We start from the raw sequence: 17,111 nt of genomic DNA, 5'->3' as shown, positions 1-17,111 counted from the left end.
GGGGGTTAGACAGTGAATACAGAGACAGGAAAATAAGAGAAGGTAGGGGTTAGACAGTGACTACAGAGACAGGACATTAAGAGAAGGTAGGGGTTAGACAGTGACTACAGAGACAGGACAATACGAGAAGGTAGGGGTTGGACAGTGAATACAGAGACAGGACATTAAGAGAAGGTAGGGGTTAGGCAGTGAATACAGAGACAGGACATTAAGAGAAGGTAGGGGTTAGGCAGTGAATACAGAGACAGGACAATAAGAGGAGGTAGGGGTTAGGCAGTGAATACAGAGACAGGACAATAAGAGAAGGTAGGGGTTAGACAGTGACTACAGAGACAGGACATTAAGAGAAGGTGGGGGTTAGGCAGTGAATACAGAGACAGGACAATAAGATAAGGTGGGGGTTAGACAGTGAATACAGTGACAGGACATTAAGAGAATGTAGGGGTTAGACAGTGAATACAGAGACAGGACATTAAGAGAAGGTAGGGGTTAGACAGTGACTACAGAGACAGGACATTAAGAGAAGGTAGGGGTTAGACAGTGAATACAGAGACAACTCATGGAGCAGGCCTCTGTTTCAACAAAGGCCAAAGAAGGGACAGAGCCGCCTCTATTTGCTCTTTTAACATCTGCCGGACTATGCTGAGGATGTTTTACGAGTCTGTGGTGGCTAGTGCTATTCTGGAGCTGGACACTTTGACAGCAGTGTCAGACAGGCGGATGCTGTCCAGGTTGCGGGTTTTCCTGCAGTATGGCTCTCACCCTCTCCACAACGCTGTGGTCAAACAGAGGAGCTCCTTCAGTGAGAGACTCATTGCTCCTAAATGCACCACTGAGCATCACAGGAAGTCACTCCTGCCTGTAGCCATTAAACTCTAGAACTCCTCCCTCTGATAATCTGACAAATGACTATTTAAAATAAACAAACTTTAATTTATTCATTCACTCTTCTCACTCTATTCATTTTCATTTCTATTTGCATATGACAGACAGAATGTAAATATTGTATTGTAAATTTGTGAATACAACCCACTCAGAGATGTCCACTTTCACTAAGAGATGTCCACTTCTTACTTTATTCTTACTTTTATTTTAGTTTATTTTATCTGTAATTTTCTTTTATAATCTGATCTTCTACGCTTGTCATTTCTATTTGTACGGAGCACCTGGAACGAAACAATTTCCCCCCCGGGGATCAATACAGTTTTCCTGATTCTGATTCTGAAGACAAGGGATTGAATGTCGCATTTGGTTTAAATCCTGCTTTGGTGAATGTTTTGCTCTGTGTTTGACTTCATCCATGTCTTTCCAAATTTCTAGTCATGTTTCTTCACATGTGCGTACCATCTATTTCCCCTTTTCTCTGTAGATTTACCATATGGATGGGAACAAGAAACGGATGAAAAAGGACAAGTGTTTTATGTTGAGTAAGTTGTACCTTATTCAGACACTAAAATACAATATTCAGGATTTCATAAGAACATTTCATGAGTTAACTGTCATTAGTATGCATAACATCACATCTTATATCTGTTCCTTATCTACTTATCTCTTAATTTATCTTCTTCAAACCATCGGCCTACATGAGTTAGCCTGTGAACCAATGTTTCATATTAAAATACGTATAATTGATTTACATCCCTTGATCGAGCCCCAAAATATCCATGTCATCCATGTCAAATCATTTTAGTAATTGATCAACAAAATGTATCAACAAATAATCGAATGAAGTATAGTTACAATATTCACAATGCTCAAATCCAAGACAGTTTTTTAGGCTAAAATAAAAATGAAACCACAACTACTTTATTTGAATAATATGATTTAATGATGGCAATTGTCGTTTCAGTCACATTAACAAGCGGACCACCTATTTCGACCCCCGGCAAGCCTTCACCGTAGAGGATGTGGTGCTGAAGCCCAAGAGATATGATGGGAACACTGCCGCCCTTGAGATCCTGCAAGGTCGTGACCTTTCTGATAAGGTCATCCTCATAACTGGCGGCAACTCTGGAATCGGTGAGCTCACATACTGAATTGTGTTTCCTTTCACTTATTTCATCATGAAGTGTTCAGTGTGTTCATCTGCATTCCTGTAAGGTTGAGCCACTAGGTGGCGACGTGGTGTCGTGGAATATTTGGAGAATGTATTTTCTTTAACTATCCAGACCAGAACAGTCTCCCCTTATCCGTCTAAAACCAGACATTCATCAACATTAGCCTCCAAAATGATACAATTAGACCCAACAAATCATTCCTTAATACCGAACATGATTGTATTGAAGTTCATTAGTGGTGCTAAATTGAGTGTCATTGTTAACTGTAATAAATTATGGCCATTTGGCCCTACCGAATGCAAGGCTCACATTATAATGGTTTTTAAACAAATCTATTCCTCTTTCTTTTAGCTAACATTTGAGCAAGTGGCCCTTTATTTTGGACTGCTGAATTGTTCAACACATAGTGACAGTATTAGGGGAAATCAAATAAAGATAACTTTTCGTAATTGTATTTCTATCCAAATCTTTCTTCTCAATGTTGAGCAGTTTAATTGTTATTTTTTCGTGAGATGACTGCAATCAGAGCAATATATTTAGAGTAATAGCAGCTACAGAGAAGAATCTTCACCTTATAATGGGGGTCTTGAACTAATTTAATGCACTGCTGACCTTGGGGATAATTCCCCTTAATGTCCGCAAAACACTTCATCAAGCAAACCTAAAGTGGGAGTGTTTGCTAGTCAAACTAATTACATTTTGTCTGTCAAGGTGAGTCAGAGTAGCTGGCTGCCTATTTGATCAGTTGACCATATATAAAAAAAATATATATATACTTTTACTTGAACTACGAATTAACATTCAATCTCTGTATTGACTTGTTTTGCACAAGAATAAACAATATGTAAAAAATAACATAAAATAATTAAAGTTAATAGAATTAATGGTTTTGGACAAATTGCTAGGATACAATATCAGTATGTATATGTTTGCATGTACCTCGTGTGTGTGACATACAGAACCAGAACATTAAAAGTTTATATTTATTTAAAATAAAAAAATAGATTGGTTTAGATAATAACTAAGACAAAACCATATATTGTTAGATAGGTTGACGAATTAGACGGTTTTAGATTCAATGACGATGTAATTGGATTATTGAAAAAAAGAAATCGATATTCAATTTCGCCACAAGAGGGCACAGGTGGCCCATCATGCCAGTCGAGCCAATAACGTCTTTATTTAATTTTAGACGAAGCTTAACACTTGAGAGGAAGGTGAATAAATAAGCTCCATATAGTTGTTTTTTCCTCACATATAAATGATTACATATAATATATAAAACTAATGTAAAAAATAATAATTATATGAATATGAATTTCATGTACATATAATGATGCATCGTGCCTATAATTAACATGCCAATAGTAATTGCCGCTGCTTGAATGCCTCTTTGACATTCCAGTGGCTTATGAGTAGAATTAGCTTATGCCAATTGGTTGGACACTTTTAGCATTTTATTCGTATCTGTAGATAGTGTCAAGGCTATTTTCAAAATTAGGAAACATATTTTTTTTTATTAGTAATCAAAAAACACAAATTTCCCTGCCAAATTTCCATAATTTTATACTATTAATTTAGCTTTTAATGCACATTCATTTAAAACACATGTATGGGTTTATTTATGCATGAAATGTAATTGTGTGCGAGTTTGTGACCAACCTTGAAATAGTGCTCGGAGGCGAGATATTATGGTCTGTCCTGCCTATGTGCTCACCACGTTCTTTGCACAAGCATATACTGTGCCTCCTCTCGGTTCCCATGGTAATCGAAGAAGCCATAACTCCTACTCTATAATCCTACTGCTTTGTTTTTCCTTCTCACTTATTCCCCCCCCCCCCCCCCCCCCCCCCCCCCCCTCCCCTCCACACACACACACTTTAATGGCTCTGACTGCTATAGACTGGTGCTTGTACACCTGTACCTCACCATTGATCTGTAGAAGCTTTGACCCCACTACAGGCCCCTCATCCATCCCCATTACACACGCTGGCTCTGCCTTTAATTCCCCTCAATTCAACTAACTCTCAGCTTACCAGGGGCCTGTTGTCCTCACAGAACGCCGCCTCTGCGCTGCCTGGTTACAGGTTCACCCAACTCGCTCTTACTCAAGGTTCTGTTTCAACCTGTTTTTCAAATTCATCTGCGGAGGTGAATCTGAAACGTCAGCTAAACCCTATGACCAAAAAATATCCCTGGTTTCGGGTGGTTGCTATATTAACATTGTGACTTCTGTGTCCAGAGCGCTGGGATGGTAATGTCCCAGGGACCACTGTCTGGGTTCACCTTGTCACGGACTAAACTTAGTGTGTAGAGGGCTCGGTCAGGGATCATGTGGCTTCCCGTCCCACTGTTCCAGGCACGCATGCATGCATGCACATTTATCTAGATGTTATTCATGCGATTCATAATCCACCAATATAGCGCCCATGAGGGATTGCTGTTCCCTTTGCCTTTTCAAGTAAGCAGGTACAGCCTCACCCTAGGAATACAACATCGGGTAAAGTTTAAAGTCATGCGTCGCAGACGTTCTTCTGTGTTTTCCGTACTCGGTATTAACACGTTGGAGTCGATCTCAGGCCTTGGCCGTGTCTTCCGTTGGGCGAGCGGCATGCCCGCCATCTCGGCTGCGTCCTTCTCCTGAATCCCTTTGTTTGTGTTTAGGTGGGGGAATCACAGAAGGGTTAATGCGTTCCGGGGCAAAGAACAGTGGGGATTAGGGGCCCGGGCGGGGCTTCCCTGTGTGGTCTCCCTGTCGTCAGTGGCTTGAACACGGCTACGCTGTCGTTGTCCCGGGACTTTGCCTCTATTCTTATTCATGGGAGGAGAGGTGGTTCTGTGTTTGTGTTGATCCCGGCGTTGTGTTGGTAGATTAGGCGTGGGGTCCTCGCTCCACTCTCCGCATGGAGAGATGTCTGACGCCAGATGCAATGAGTTTGCAAGGAGCTTATATCCCGAACCCGGCTTTGTGGTTGATCATTAGATTGAGGCAGATTTGTTAAGCATAACTGCCATTAAATTGGCTGCAAAGCCCTGGTATTTACTGCATGGCTGTTTATGAATAAGGACCTCCTTAAAGAGCCACGCGGCGAGGCGGTAAACCCGCGCAGCTTTAAACCCGAGCGACGTTAAGGAGCAGAATGCATTATTCATAGTAGGACGAATTAGATGGATAAAAAGATGTTTCTGGTGAGGGTGGCATGTGGCTCCTGTATGTCACACGCTGTGTGTGTGTGTGTGTGTGTGTGTGTGTGTGTGTGTGTGTGTGTGTGTGTGTGTGTGTGTGTGTGTGTGTGTGTGTGTGTGTGTGTGTGTGTGTGTGTGTGTGTGTGTGTGTGTGCGCATCTCAATGTGTGTGTGTGAGAGAGAGAGACACTGTGAGCATCTCTGAGTGGCTGACATCCAGATAACTCTTTTGTTGATAATAGCAGGCGTGTGTGTTTGTGTGTGTGTGTGTGTGTCTGTGTGTTTTTGTGTGATTGTTTTGTGAAGCTTTCCTAGGGAATAAGCAAATGTGTGCCCTGGTCTCAGATGAGGGAGAGATGGGATAGGCCTGGTTGTGTGTGTGTGTGTGTGTGTGTGTGTGTGTGCGTGTGCGTGTGCGTGCGTGCGTGTTCGCGTGTGTGTGTGGGGGGGGGTATATGCTGCTTGTGTGACAATAGGGGAACACAGGCAGCCCGGACCCGTGGGCCAGAACAGCTCAACCTTGGGCTGTAATCACCTCCCATACATCCCACTTTTGGGGTGACATCAAACTCTTCTGGAACTAATGAAGGGGAACCAGAAGGGCGTCCGCGGATTGGAGAGAATGGGGGGGGGGGGGGGGGGGAGTGGTGGTCTCCTTATCTTTGGAAAGGAACAGGTGCACTCATCATTAAGACACATCCGAGTTAGTACGGCCATGGAATGAGGAAGTGTTTTGGGACCGCCTAGCGTCTGTAAGACCGTCGGCCACACAGCGGGATAATAGCCCCAGATTGAGATTTACTCCCCCTTCCTCTATAATCCAGATTATTTCAGACAGGCTCTCAGAATGATACTATAAACGTGTCCAATTTAACAGCTATTGGATTTTTCATTGCGGATGATGCACCAAATTAAATAAGGTAGTTTAGGAGGCTGGGGAGTACTGGAGGACACTTGCTTTATTTCCTCATTACATTCCTTTTTGCTATTTTGCAGCCCATTCATTTAACCAATTTCACATCGTGAGATATGTATTGATAAAAACCCAATTGGTAAATCAAAAAATGATGCTGAATGTGTGTTTATATAATGATGAAGCTTTCGTCTAGCCATGGGTCTGCTTGGAAGAGAAACTGCAGCTTTTGGTGGAGTTAAATGGGGGGAGATTGAAGATGTTCACCCACAGGTCCGCTGTAGTGATCAGAATTGAATTCTGCATGCTCAATTGTTACGGAGTTTATTTAACTTAAACGCCTCTCTGTGGATGCAAATCAAGGGGATGAAACAAAAGTGCGCTGCTCCGATTGCCAAATAAACACGTTTACTGACGAGGCTGGTAATGATGTCATTACTTTGAGCCAATACACCTGTGTACGGGGCGGTATCCGGAGAGGGGCGGTGGGGCGCGGAGGACAAACAAAGCGTGAAATCACTAAATCACACTCATTATTGGGGATATCAGAGGGGCCGGGATCTTAATCTACCATGAAGAGCACTCGCTGCTTCACAGCATTCCCCTCATACTAGCCCGCTGAAATATATTTCCAACAATAGCGGAGCCATTAACCGTGTTGTTATAATGTCAGATATATCTTTTTAAGTGTTAAAAACATGCACATAACTATTTGTGCGCTGTCGATCTGTCTGCTTTAAATTGCCTTAACCATGAGGTCCTGTTTTCTTCTGATTCCCTCTCAGTGGGCTACTTACTAATTCTTACGTGATAATTAGACCTAGTGTTAATCCCCCATAAATAACCTCGAGGCAGACGCAGCACTACATGGTGGTCAGGGCTACTGAACGTGTGTGAAAACCGGCATACGGCAGCCGTCGAACCGGCAGAACCGTAGTAGACCCATGATGGACGTATTAGAGTAGACCCTGGAAGAACCCTCCTCCCGCCGCGGTTTCCCTCCCTGTCTGACCCTCGTCATGTTCCGGCGTCAGCGCGAGACGCAGGAACAGCGATCCGCTCCTTGTATCACCTGACCAAACTCGTTCCCGCGCGGCCTTTCTCGCAGCAGCACGAGCGGCAGGGCAGCGACGTCTGCGTCACGGCGACGCCACACTCGTTATTTTACAATTAATGTCAGGACCTTGTTATTTGTCACTGGGAAATACACGGCGCGGTTGCCACTGTTGTTGTCGCTGGCATATTCTAATTTGTCCCCCATTATGGAAAACACTGGCGTCGATTAATTTCACTTTCATGGTTTGTACACACAACAAGTGAGAGTAAGGTGACGTTGTTGACAGGCTGCCAGTAGGCTAGGCTAGTGACAAGAAAAAAGTATGGCAAAATATATATATATTTTCCTAGCCTACATATAAATCAAAAAATAGTTTACCCTACTGCTAAACACTTTAAAAAACGAATTTAACCCGTATATGGCTTTTAATGTACACATAATTCAAATATGTCTGCTGGTTATTAGGGGAGATTTATCTTACCTACCTACTTTAACTACCCATTTTTGGAATTGCATTTCTATGGTAGGACTACATATTTATTCAGTTAGTCAAACTGCTTGCTGCCTTATTTTCCTTTCCATTGCCTGTCAGTAGAATTATCTCTTCTGGCGACTGGAGCACTCGACGTTATACTACCTAATAAGGTGTCATATAATTTAATTCCATGCTTCACTTGTCAGAGAGCGCTTCCGATCCCACTCCAATTCTGAGTTCTAATAGATATTACCCCTTAACACTTTCCTCACAATTAGGCTTCTCAGTTTGGCTCTTAATGAAAATCAGATTAAGACGTATAATCTAATTACGGTTCATATTAATCCACGCTCCCGAATGCTGTGACCACACGAGACTTCCTTTGGCTTAGTCACCGCCGTGATTGTTAGTCTGTCAATCAGGGCAATACACACAAACACACACACACACACAGACACACACACGCACACACAAACACTGCGTGCGTGTGTGTTTGTCTGCCTGTGTGTATATTTCAATGATACAGCATAGGAAGAACATCAACATTAATGGAAATATCACAGAAATTACAAAATATGCGTAAACCCATTCAACCCACGGTTGGAAATGACCCATTTAGATTTGGTCGTTTTAATAACAAACTTCTTCTGATCCGTGTCAGTTTGGTCCGTGCTCCGTTGACGTCACGCGGTACGGTCTTGGCCGTGATGAATTCGGCACACATCGGAGAAGTGAGCGAGATGGGAGAAATGTCCTTATCAGAGGTTCCTTTGATGTTCCCCGGGTGGAACTTGTTCGGCGGTACATCGTTATTTCAACCCGGGTTCGCCGTGGATGTCACGTCTGCTCGATTGTTCAACCCGTTCGTCTCTTCTCTATTATGAGTGTTGTTTGCATAATTAATGTGCTGCTGATGGCATAATTACCGACATAATTAGCAACATGCCCCCCGCCGCAGGTCGCGCGGGTGTGGATACCCTCGCTAAGGGCAGTGGTGGAACCCACGCTCGCCACTATCCGCGAGTCTTCCAACCACATTAATTCTATCAGTTACATCACTTCAGAGAGACGTGATTAACTTCCTTCACCAGTCCACTGGGTTCACTCAATGGGAGAAATTATATGGAAAATTGATGTGGATGTGTAACCGTACCCTCCTCAACCACTCTGGGATTCAACTGCCCTGAGAATCACTTATCTTCAGAATGGTAATCTTTAAAGCTTTGCTCTGACTCTCTCTCTCTCTCTGTGTCTCTGTCTCTCTCTGTCTCTGTCTCTCCCGCTCTATCTCTCTCATGCTGTCTCTCACTCATGCTGTCTCTCTCTCTCTGTCTCTCTCTCATGCTGTCTCTTTCTCTGTCACTCTGTCTTTATCTGTCTCTCTCTCTCTCTCTTGCTGCCTCTCTCTCGCTGTATCTCTCTCTGTCGCTCTCTTTATCTGTCTCTCTATATCTCTCTCTCTCTCTCTTTATCTGTCTCCCTCTCAATCACTGTCTCTCTCTCACACGCTGTCACTGTCTCTCCCTCGCTGTCTCACTCCATCCCCTTTCTCCTCACGGCTCTGTCTGCCCATCTGTCTCTGTCTCTCTCACTCGCTGTCTCTCTCTCTCTCACTCGCTGCCTCTCTCTCTCTCTCGCTGTCTCACTCCATCCCCTTTCTCCTCATGACTCTGTCTTCCTGTCTGGCTCTCTCTCCTGTCTGTCGCTCTCCACCGCTGCAGGGTTTGAGACGGCCAAGACCTTTGCGCTGCACGGAGCCCAGGTGATCCTGGCGTGTCGGAACCTGTCCAAGGCGAGGAAGGCCATCGACCTCATTCAGCAGGAGTGGGTGAGTGCCACACACGGAACCTCCCAGAACCGTCCAATCACTGGACACCTCCTGAGCCTTGGATACCTCCTGTGAAGGGGTGGACAGTAAAAGAGAAAGGGTCCGACCTCAGTGGAGGAGGGAGGGATGGAGGGAGGGAGGGAGGGAGGGAGGAAGAAGAGAGAGGAACGGGGAGATAATTACCTGAGATTATTGCTTTAATGTAGCTGTGGCTGGCTTGTGTCCCCCAGATTTACGAGGGTTGGAAAATAAACAAGGGAAATGCGTGTGCTGAAGCGGAAAGAATAAGCCATTAGCACGGCTTGATTACAGAGAGACGGACAAGGATGACCTGGGAGCGCGTAGAGCATATATACATATATATATATAGATATATAGATAGATATAGATATAGATATATAGATATAGATATAGATATATATAGATATAGATATAGATATATGTGCATACACATTCAGACGTATATATGTATAAATATATAGATATATATATGTTTGAATGTGAATGCATTTATATGAGTGTGTATGCTGCATATATAGATATATGAGTGTGTATGTATGTATCGATATACAGATGAAGAGAAAGCAATAGAAAAGAGATTGTGTGTGTTTGTGTTTGCATGAGAGAGAGAGAGAGAGAGAGAGAGAGAGAGAGAGAGAGAGAGAGAGAGAGAGAGAGAGAGAGAGAGAGAGAGAGAGAGAGAGAGAGAGAGAGAGAGAGAGAGAGAGAGAGAGAGAGATGCCTTTAAGCAAAAGTGAATCTGCAGTGTTTAAACTCATCCAAGGCTCTAATGTAACCAAGTCCTTGTGGCTGTCGCTTCTCCTCCAGTGTAAAACTGTGCGATGGGTAAAATCCACTCAACACATCTATAAGCGTTGACTCCTTGTCCAAACCAATGAGACGTGTTCGACTGTAAATAAAAAAGAAAAGGCTGTCTGATAATCCAATGAAAAGATACTTACTCCACCTAAAATATTCTGTATTTTTAAAACATGCCATTGGTTGAGCAGGTTCAGAGAGGTTTGCAGATGTGATAGATCTTGCGTGCGCTAGGAACTGGTAGGATCTGAAAGCGCCTCAAATATTCCCTGCAAAAGGAATCACATCACATCCCATCGCAGGCCAATGAATAAAAGTCTAAAATATCAGAATAAAGCTTTTGGTGCAAATTCTCCCCGGCGGCGACATTATTAATAGATTCAGCCGCAGAATGGAGAGGTGGATTAATCTTTATAATGATTGATGGACTCTCCCGGTTCTTCCCATGCTCCGCTGCTAAGGTCACCCAGATAAGAGGGTATATTTTGGGGTCCCCCGTACAAAAGGTCGTCCTATCAACTTCCCGGTCCCTAACGATGTCAGGCCGGGCTGCCAAGAGTTGGACCGCTGTCCTGATTCCCCACGACTTCTGACCTCTAACTACCTACCTACTTAGAGAGAGAGGGAGAGAGAGAGGGAGGGAGGGACAGAGAGGGACGGGGAGGGAGGGAGAGAGAGGGAGAGGGAGAGGGAGAGGGAGGGGGGGGGGGAGAGAGGGAGAGAGGGAGAGACACAGACGGTTAATGGGCACTGGCTGTTAGGATGAGCAGAGGTCACAGGTGAAATATTTCCCAGCCAATCGTACTGTTTGCTTCCATCCCTGCACTACTGTATGAACAGAACAATGTGCTGTAGTTTTGTCAGTGCTGCTACTTGCATTTCAACCTAACACGGTAAAACACCAGTGTGACACATATGTCCAGCAGTGCCAGCCGAGGGTGTTAAGAGGGCCTTAATGTCAACATATGACATGAACTATACATTTAATTGACTTTTTTTAAATGATTCGTGCTCCATGTGCAAACCAATCGAGACATCCAGCCAATCCGGGCTCACATTTATTCGTGCTCGTACATCATGCGCGTTTGCTCCTCTAAATGAAAGAGCTCGATACTCTGTGGGCTCCGCTGGTGCCATAGCGCTCACCGGTTACTGGTTACCTTCTGATCCGTCCCCTTGATGTGTGCACCCAGCCCCTCAGACCCTCCCACCACCCAGCAGGTTAAGCTATTGGGTAACCGCAAAAGTGCCTGCGTGCATGTGATTTATATTTCTTGATTGCCTCTAAAATTCTGCTTATCTTTGACTCTGGACCCCCTCAGAGGACTGGACCCCCCCCCCCCCACACGCACAAACACACTGACACACACTGACACATACAGACACACTGACACACACAAACTCACTTACACACACAAACACACTGACACGCGCAAACCCACTTATACATGCACACACACTGACACACACACACACACACTGACACACAAACACACTGACACACACAGACACACACAAACACTGATACGCACAAACACACTGATACATACACACACACTGATACATACGCACACACTGACACACACAAACACACTGACACACAAACACACTGACACATACACACACACTGATACACGCAAACACACTGACACACACAAACACACTGACACACACAAACACACTGACACATACAAACACACTGACACACACTGACGCACACAAACACACTGACACACACAAACACACTGACACACACACACACACTGACACATACACACACACTGACACACACAAACACACTGACACACACAAACACACTGACACACACAAACACACTGACACACACAAACACACTGACACACACAAACACACTGATACATACACACACACTGATACATACGCACACGCTGACAAACACAAACACATTAACACAAACAAACACACTGACACGCACAAAACACTGATACATACACACACATTGACATATACGCACACACACAAACACACACTTGTTCTCCATATTGTTTTTACCCAAAATGCTTATTCCCTCCGCCCGTAACAACACATTCTAATGAGATGCTTTGTAAGAGTGTTAATTAGCCAGCCAGAAACTGATTGCTGTGTGTGTGTGTGCGTGTGCGTGTGTGTGTGTGTGTGCGTGTGTGTGGCAGGAGGAGGATATTAATATTGCTGTGTACTGCTAAGGAGAGTTGTGTCAGGGTCTGCTTGGGAACCAATTAGGCTAAAGCTCATTGTCCACTGAGACTGCAGCAGGAGGGTGTGTGTGTGTGTATGGGTGTGGGTGTGGGTGTGTGTGTGTGGAGGGCAGGCTACGAGTCTGTAAGGAGTGGACAGACCGACAGACAGACGGGTAACCAGACAGACAGAAACACCTTTCTGAACCGTGACAGACCAGTGTGGGAGGAATGCACGTACGCTCTCCACCTGATCTGCTCTCCTCATCCAGGTCCTCAGATCTGTGGGGTTATATATAGATCATCTGCCGCTGTAGATACTTCCTGGGACATTAAGGTAGAGCAGAAGTTGAATCCAAAGACTGGATGTTTCTTCCCAGGACCCTGCTATTTCCGTGGGCGCGACCGTATTCTTCCATTAAGTCAAACGCCGGAGGCATCAGAAGCCTACAGTGTCATCGAGACGGATGGAAGACTAGAAATAGGATTTAAAATATATAGAAGCCAAGGCTAAGTTAGGAGCCTCACTTTCCTCCTCTCAAAGTTGTCTTTGAAAGAACTTCAACCATTTCCTATTCCTTTTTCCAGGCCCTGAAGTTTTATTACGGTTTAAACCCACCTGACAAGGAGCGTCGACTGTTTGTTGCTCGTGGCCCACATACGACAGACGCAGCTGCCAAAGTCCTTGATGAGTTGGCCAACATCTCCTGGGGAAAATGACTTCCCTTCTGGAACTATAGGTGTACGGATATGATTACACCTCCATGTTTTACCGTGCTTCTTTGTGTCTCTTTGATCTACCGTTACTCCGAATCACAAATGTTTGGAGGGCGAATAGGTGTGTGTGCATGTGCATGTGTGTGAGCATAGAGCACAGAACGGTGATGTCTGTGGGTGTGTTTTTGCGTGTGGGTTGCTTTTTTCTTTGGGGGGGGGGTTTCTGAGTGTCACAAAAAGCAATTGCAGTCCTTTGTGCGGGGGGGTTGTGCATGTGTTCACCTCCCGTGTTGTGTGCGGGCCGCGCACGTCGGCACGTACGTACGCGTGTGTGCGCGCACGGCTGCGGCGTGCGTGGCTGCGCGCGTGTTCATGCCACGGACATGTCTGTTTGCCGAGTGCATAACCGCGTGTGTCAGCATGACAGGGGCTGTGCCCTCCTGGCCACCAGGCCATGCCACCCTCGTTCCTCTGAGGCACACACAAAGTGACACATGTGAAACGCTGACCTGGTCAGTCGCTTTCACCTCCTCCAGGGCTCTGGGCACTGCTCTTTTAGTCTCTCCTCCTCCTCCTCCTCCTCATCTCCCCTCCCTTCCCTTTTGTATCTCCTCTCACATCCTTTCCTTCTCTGGTTCCTTATCTTGTGGCTTTTCCTCCTCCTCCTCTTCCCTTTCTTCAGCAGAATGAGGGGGAAATGGCGGCCCATTTCCCAGGTCACTGAGCAGACCTCTAGTGCCGCAGAGTCCTCTCTGCCAGGGGTTCTGTGTCCCCGCTCGGGGGTTTATGGAAGGGTTTAAAAAAAACCTTCAATTAGAACTGGTCACACTTCAGAATAAAGGCGCTCTTCATGAATGCTATTATATAAACTATTAGCTGAATGATTCTAACAATTCATAATAATCATGCGTTTCATTCATTTGTTTCATTATCTTATAAGTATTTGTAACTGATTAATGCGTCATTATTATTTTCCTGGTAATTTCAATTATGACTTTAAATCATGGGACATTCTTTGTATTATGGTCTTTCTTTTTTTACCCTGGACACTTCTTTTGGTAATATGTAGTTATTCTAAACGTAATGTCTGTTCTTTGCATTCCCACACACATAAACACTTTCACTGTTTAAGGACAGTTAACATGCAGAACTGTTTGTGCGGTGAATGTTTGACTTGCCTTATATTTGTGTGTGTGTGTGTGTGTGTGTGTGTGGTGTGTGCTTGTGCGTGTGTGTGTGTGTAAATTGGCCTGTTTCCTTAGATATTAGTATCGTGTCTCCGTCTCTCCCGGGACAAATTCTCATCTCTCCCATATTTATTTATTTGTTTGCTTCCCCCCCTGCCTTTCTATCTGTACACTGGGAATAGGAGGGCAGCACAACCCCCGCCTAGAAAGCACATGGAACGGCTGATCTGGGTGGGGGGGGGGGGCAGAGTGAGACTGGAATTGAGATATGTAAATGTGATGAGGAAACCCCCCTTATTTCCCCCCCAAACATATCAGGCTGAATCCTCCAAAGAGCCTGTGCAGAGAGCAGTAAGGCTAGAACGGGGTGGGGGGTAATATGCTATGGAAGAGGGTTTACATTACACTGGTGGAGATGGTAATGCTGCATATGGGAGTAATAGATGGTCGTTTATGTGGCATAGAATCATGTAAGTCCTATGGAAGTATACAAGTGTTTTTTATGTTGTTGTTTTTTTAATTTTTTTACGCGTAAGCACATATTGGACTATTGTGTATGCGTGTACGTGTGGTTGGGTGTGTGGTCATGCACACGCACACGCACGCGTCTATGCATAACACCCCTTCGCATTGGCCTGTGTTTAAATTCTTGATTATGCATTTTGCATAGCTTTGGGACATGCATCACTCTTCCCAGACTGCTAATAAAGTGACCAGGGAGATGGGGAGCTAAATGAATCCTAAAGTGCACGCCTCGGCGTTCCTCCCTCCCTCACACGCCTGCCGCGGCGCCAGCTAGTTACCCCCCCCCCCCCCCCCCCCCTGTACTCCTCCTCCGTCCGTCCGTCCGTCCGTCTCTCCGGTCGGTCTGCTCCGGCCAGGTGCTCCGGCGGCCGTGAGGTGGGGGCCCCCGGTCCCTAATTGCTTGTACCGCGGCGAGCTTCTCTTTGTGGAGGAAGGCCGCTGAGGAATAACTTTGAATAAATCTCAACAGTAGCCGGCTGGCCTTCTCTCCCCCCCCCCCCCCCCCATCCCACCACTCCACCACCTTCTCCTTTTTCTCCTTTTTTTTTGTGCAGGATAAGCAGTTTAGTCGCAGGGAGCACATCACAGTTCTTGCCGGGGACTGATGGGTCACTCGCCGGGGGTCATGTTGGGGAGGATTTAAATGATGAAATGATGTGAGTGGCGCGGAAAGGGGACAGGAGAGGAGAGATGTGTGAGGCGGCACCTCTTTGTTGTTTAAACCTGACAGCACTGCCGTCCCTCACTCCTTCACCGGGCCCCCTCTGTGGCGGGCGAAGCGAAGGGGCCGCCAGGCTGGGGGCCGAGCGCTCCTTATGATGATCGAGGTGAAAGGCCACCCCGGCCCCTCTTTCTTTCCCGCCGTTCCTCTGCTCCTTTCCTCTCTCTTCCCCTCTCATCCTCCGTCGCCCTCTCCCTCCCTTGTATGGCTCATGCTCGGCCTTCATCTTTCCTTCTCCTCTCTCTATTCCAGCTCTCTCCCTTCCTTCTGTCACTCCGTCTCCTTCTCTCCCGTCTCCCCTCTCTCCCCCGTCGTCTGCCACCATGGTGTTATTTTATTGAAGTCCGAGAAGTGCTGACCACAGAGAGTGGGTACACTGTGGCTCCGTGCTGTAACGTTATAAGAACTGAAATCTGAGCCAGTCTTCTGCTCCGTGGCTGAAGTGACCCCCGGTGTCAATGATGTCTGGGGTATGGCTCATGTCTGTCAAACAAAGGCCACGTCGGAGAAGCCATCTAAAATAATATTTTTTTATATGTTTGATCCATGTTACATAATGCAAATAGCCGCGGCTGACTGCTCCAAAGTTGGTTTTTGTGCGTGCGTGCGTGCGTGCGTGTGCATGCGTGCGTGCTTGCGTGCGTGCGAGCGAGTAGTGTTGTCTGTTAGTGTTTGCTATGAAGGGTGATTGCGCTGTAATGAACAGACTAGTTCGTCACGCGACATGTCAACAGCTGCCATGGCGACCAATCTTACTCTGGGTAGTTTCAAATTCAATGTCACCCCGACCAAGGACAACCGACGCATCGCTCTCTGGAGGATATCAAATTCTGCTACTGATAGAATACCATGAAATGATGATGATGGCACTGTTAACATGCTGAGGAAGGACTTTTTTCATATTAAGTTTGGTTCTGAAAAACAAACAAACAAACTGAAAAGTCATTCAGGCTCCTGAACGTGCCACCCTGAAATATTTGAAATGGCAAGATACGATTAGATAGAATATAAGATATTTCTTTATACGTTCAACTTTATTACTCGCCCTGGCATTTCTATTGTTTGCAGAATTTATTTGATTTATTTTTTAAAAGACGAGTGAAATGATTTCCCTTATTTTAATATTTTGTCCTTTTCTTTGCATGAAACACAACCTCTATGTTCATGTTCTGGTTTCTCTGTGGAAAAACATCTTTAAGGCCACAACACAACTGTGTGTGTGTGTGTGTGTGTGTGTGTGTGTGTGTGTGTGTGTGTGTGTGTGTGTGTGTGTGTGTGTGTGTGTGTTTTCTTGAGCTTTGACACAGAGTTAACAGTAGTTTACAGCTTAATCAGTCTGCGAAACAGAATGCATATTTATCAGAGGATAAATTCATGACCAGAGAATCAGGCCCAAACCAATATATCTCTCTCACACACACACACACACAC

General features: G+C 45.3%; 1 protein-coding gene across 1 annotated transcript in view; it reads left to right on the top strand.

The window, feature by feature from the left end:
* The window catches only part of wwox (WW domain containing oxidoreductase), a 52,165-nt gene that overhangs the window by 2,216 nt on the left and 32,838 nt on the right, over positions 1 to 17,111 (top strand). Inside the window, exons 3-5 of the mRNA XM_030367066.1 lie at positions 1,370 to 1,427; positions 1,850 to 2,019; positions 9,410 to 9,516. Of these exons, the coding sequence (XP_030222926.1) occupies positions 1,370 to 1,427; positions 1,850 to 2,019; positions 9,410 to 9,516 (335 nt within the window). The remainder of the gene's footprint in view (positions 1 to 1,369; positions 1,428 to 1,849; positions 2,020 to 9,409; positions 9,517 to 17,111) is intronic.

This window comes from Gadus morhua, chromosome 9 (assembly GCF_902167405.1).
Source record: "Gadus morhua chromosome 9, gadMor3.0, whole genome shotgun sequence".
Taxonomy (NCBI): domain Eukaryota; kingdom Metazoa; phylum Chordata; class Actinopteri; order Gadiformes; family Gadidae; genus Gadus; species Gadus morhua.
This window is presented reverse-complemented; position numbering and strand designations above follow the sequence as displayed.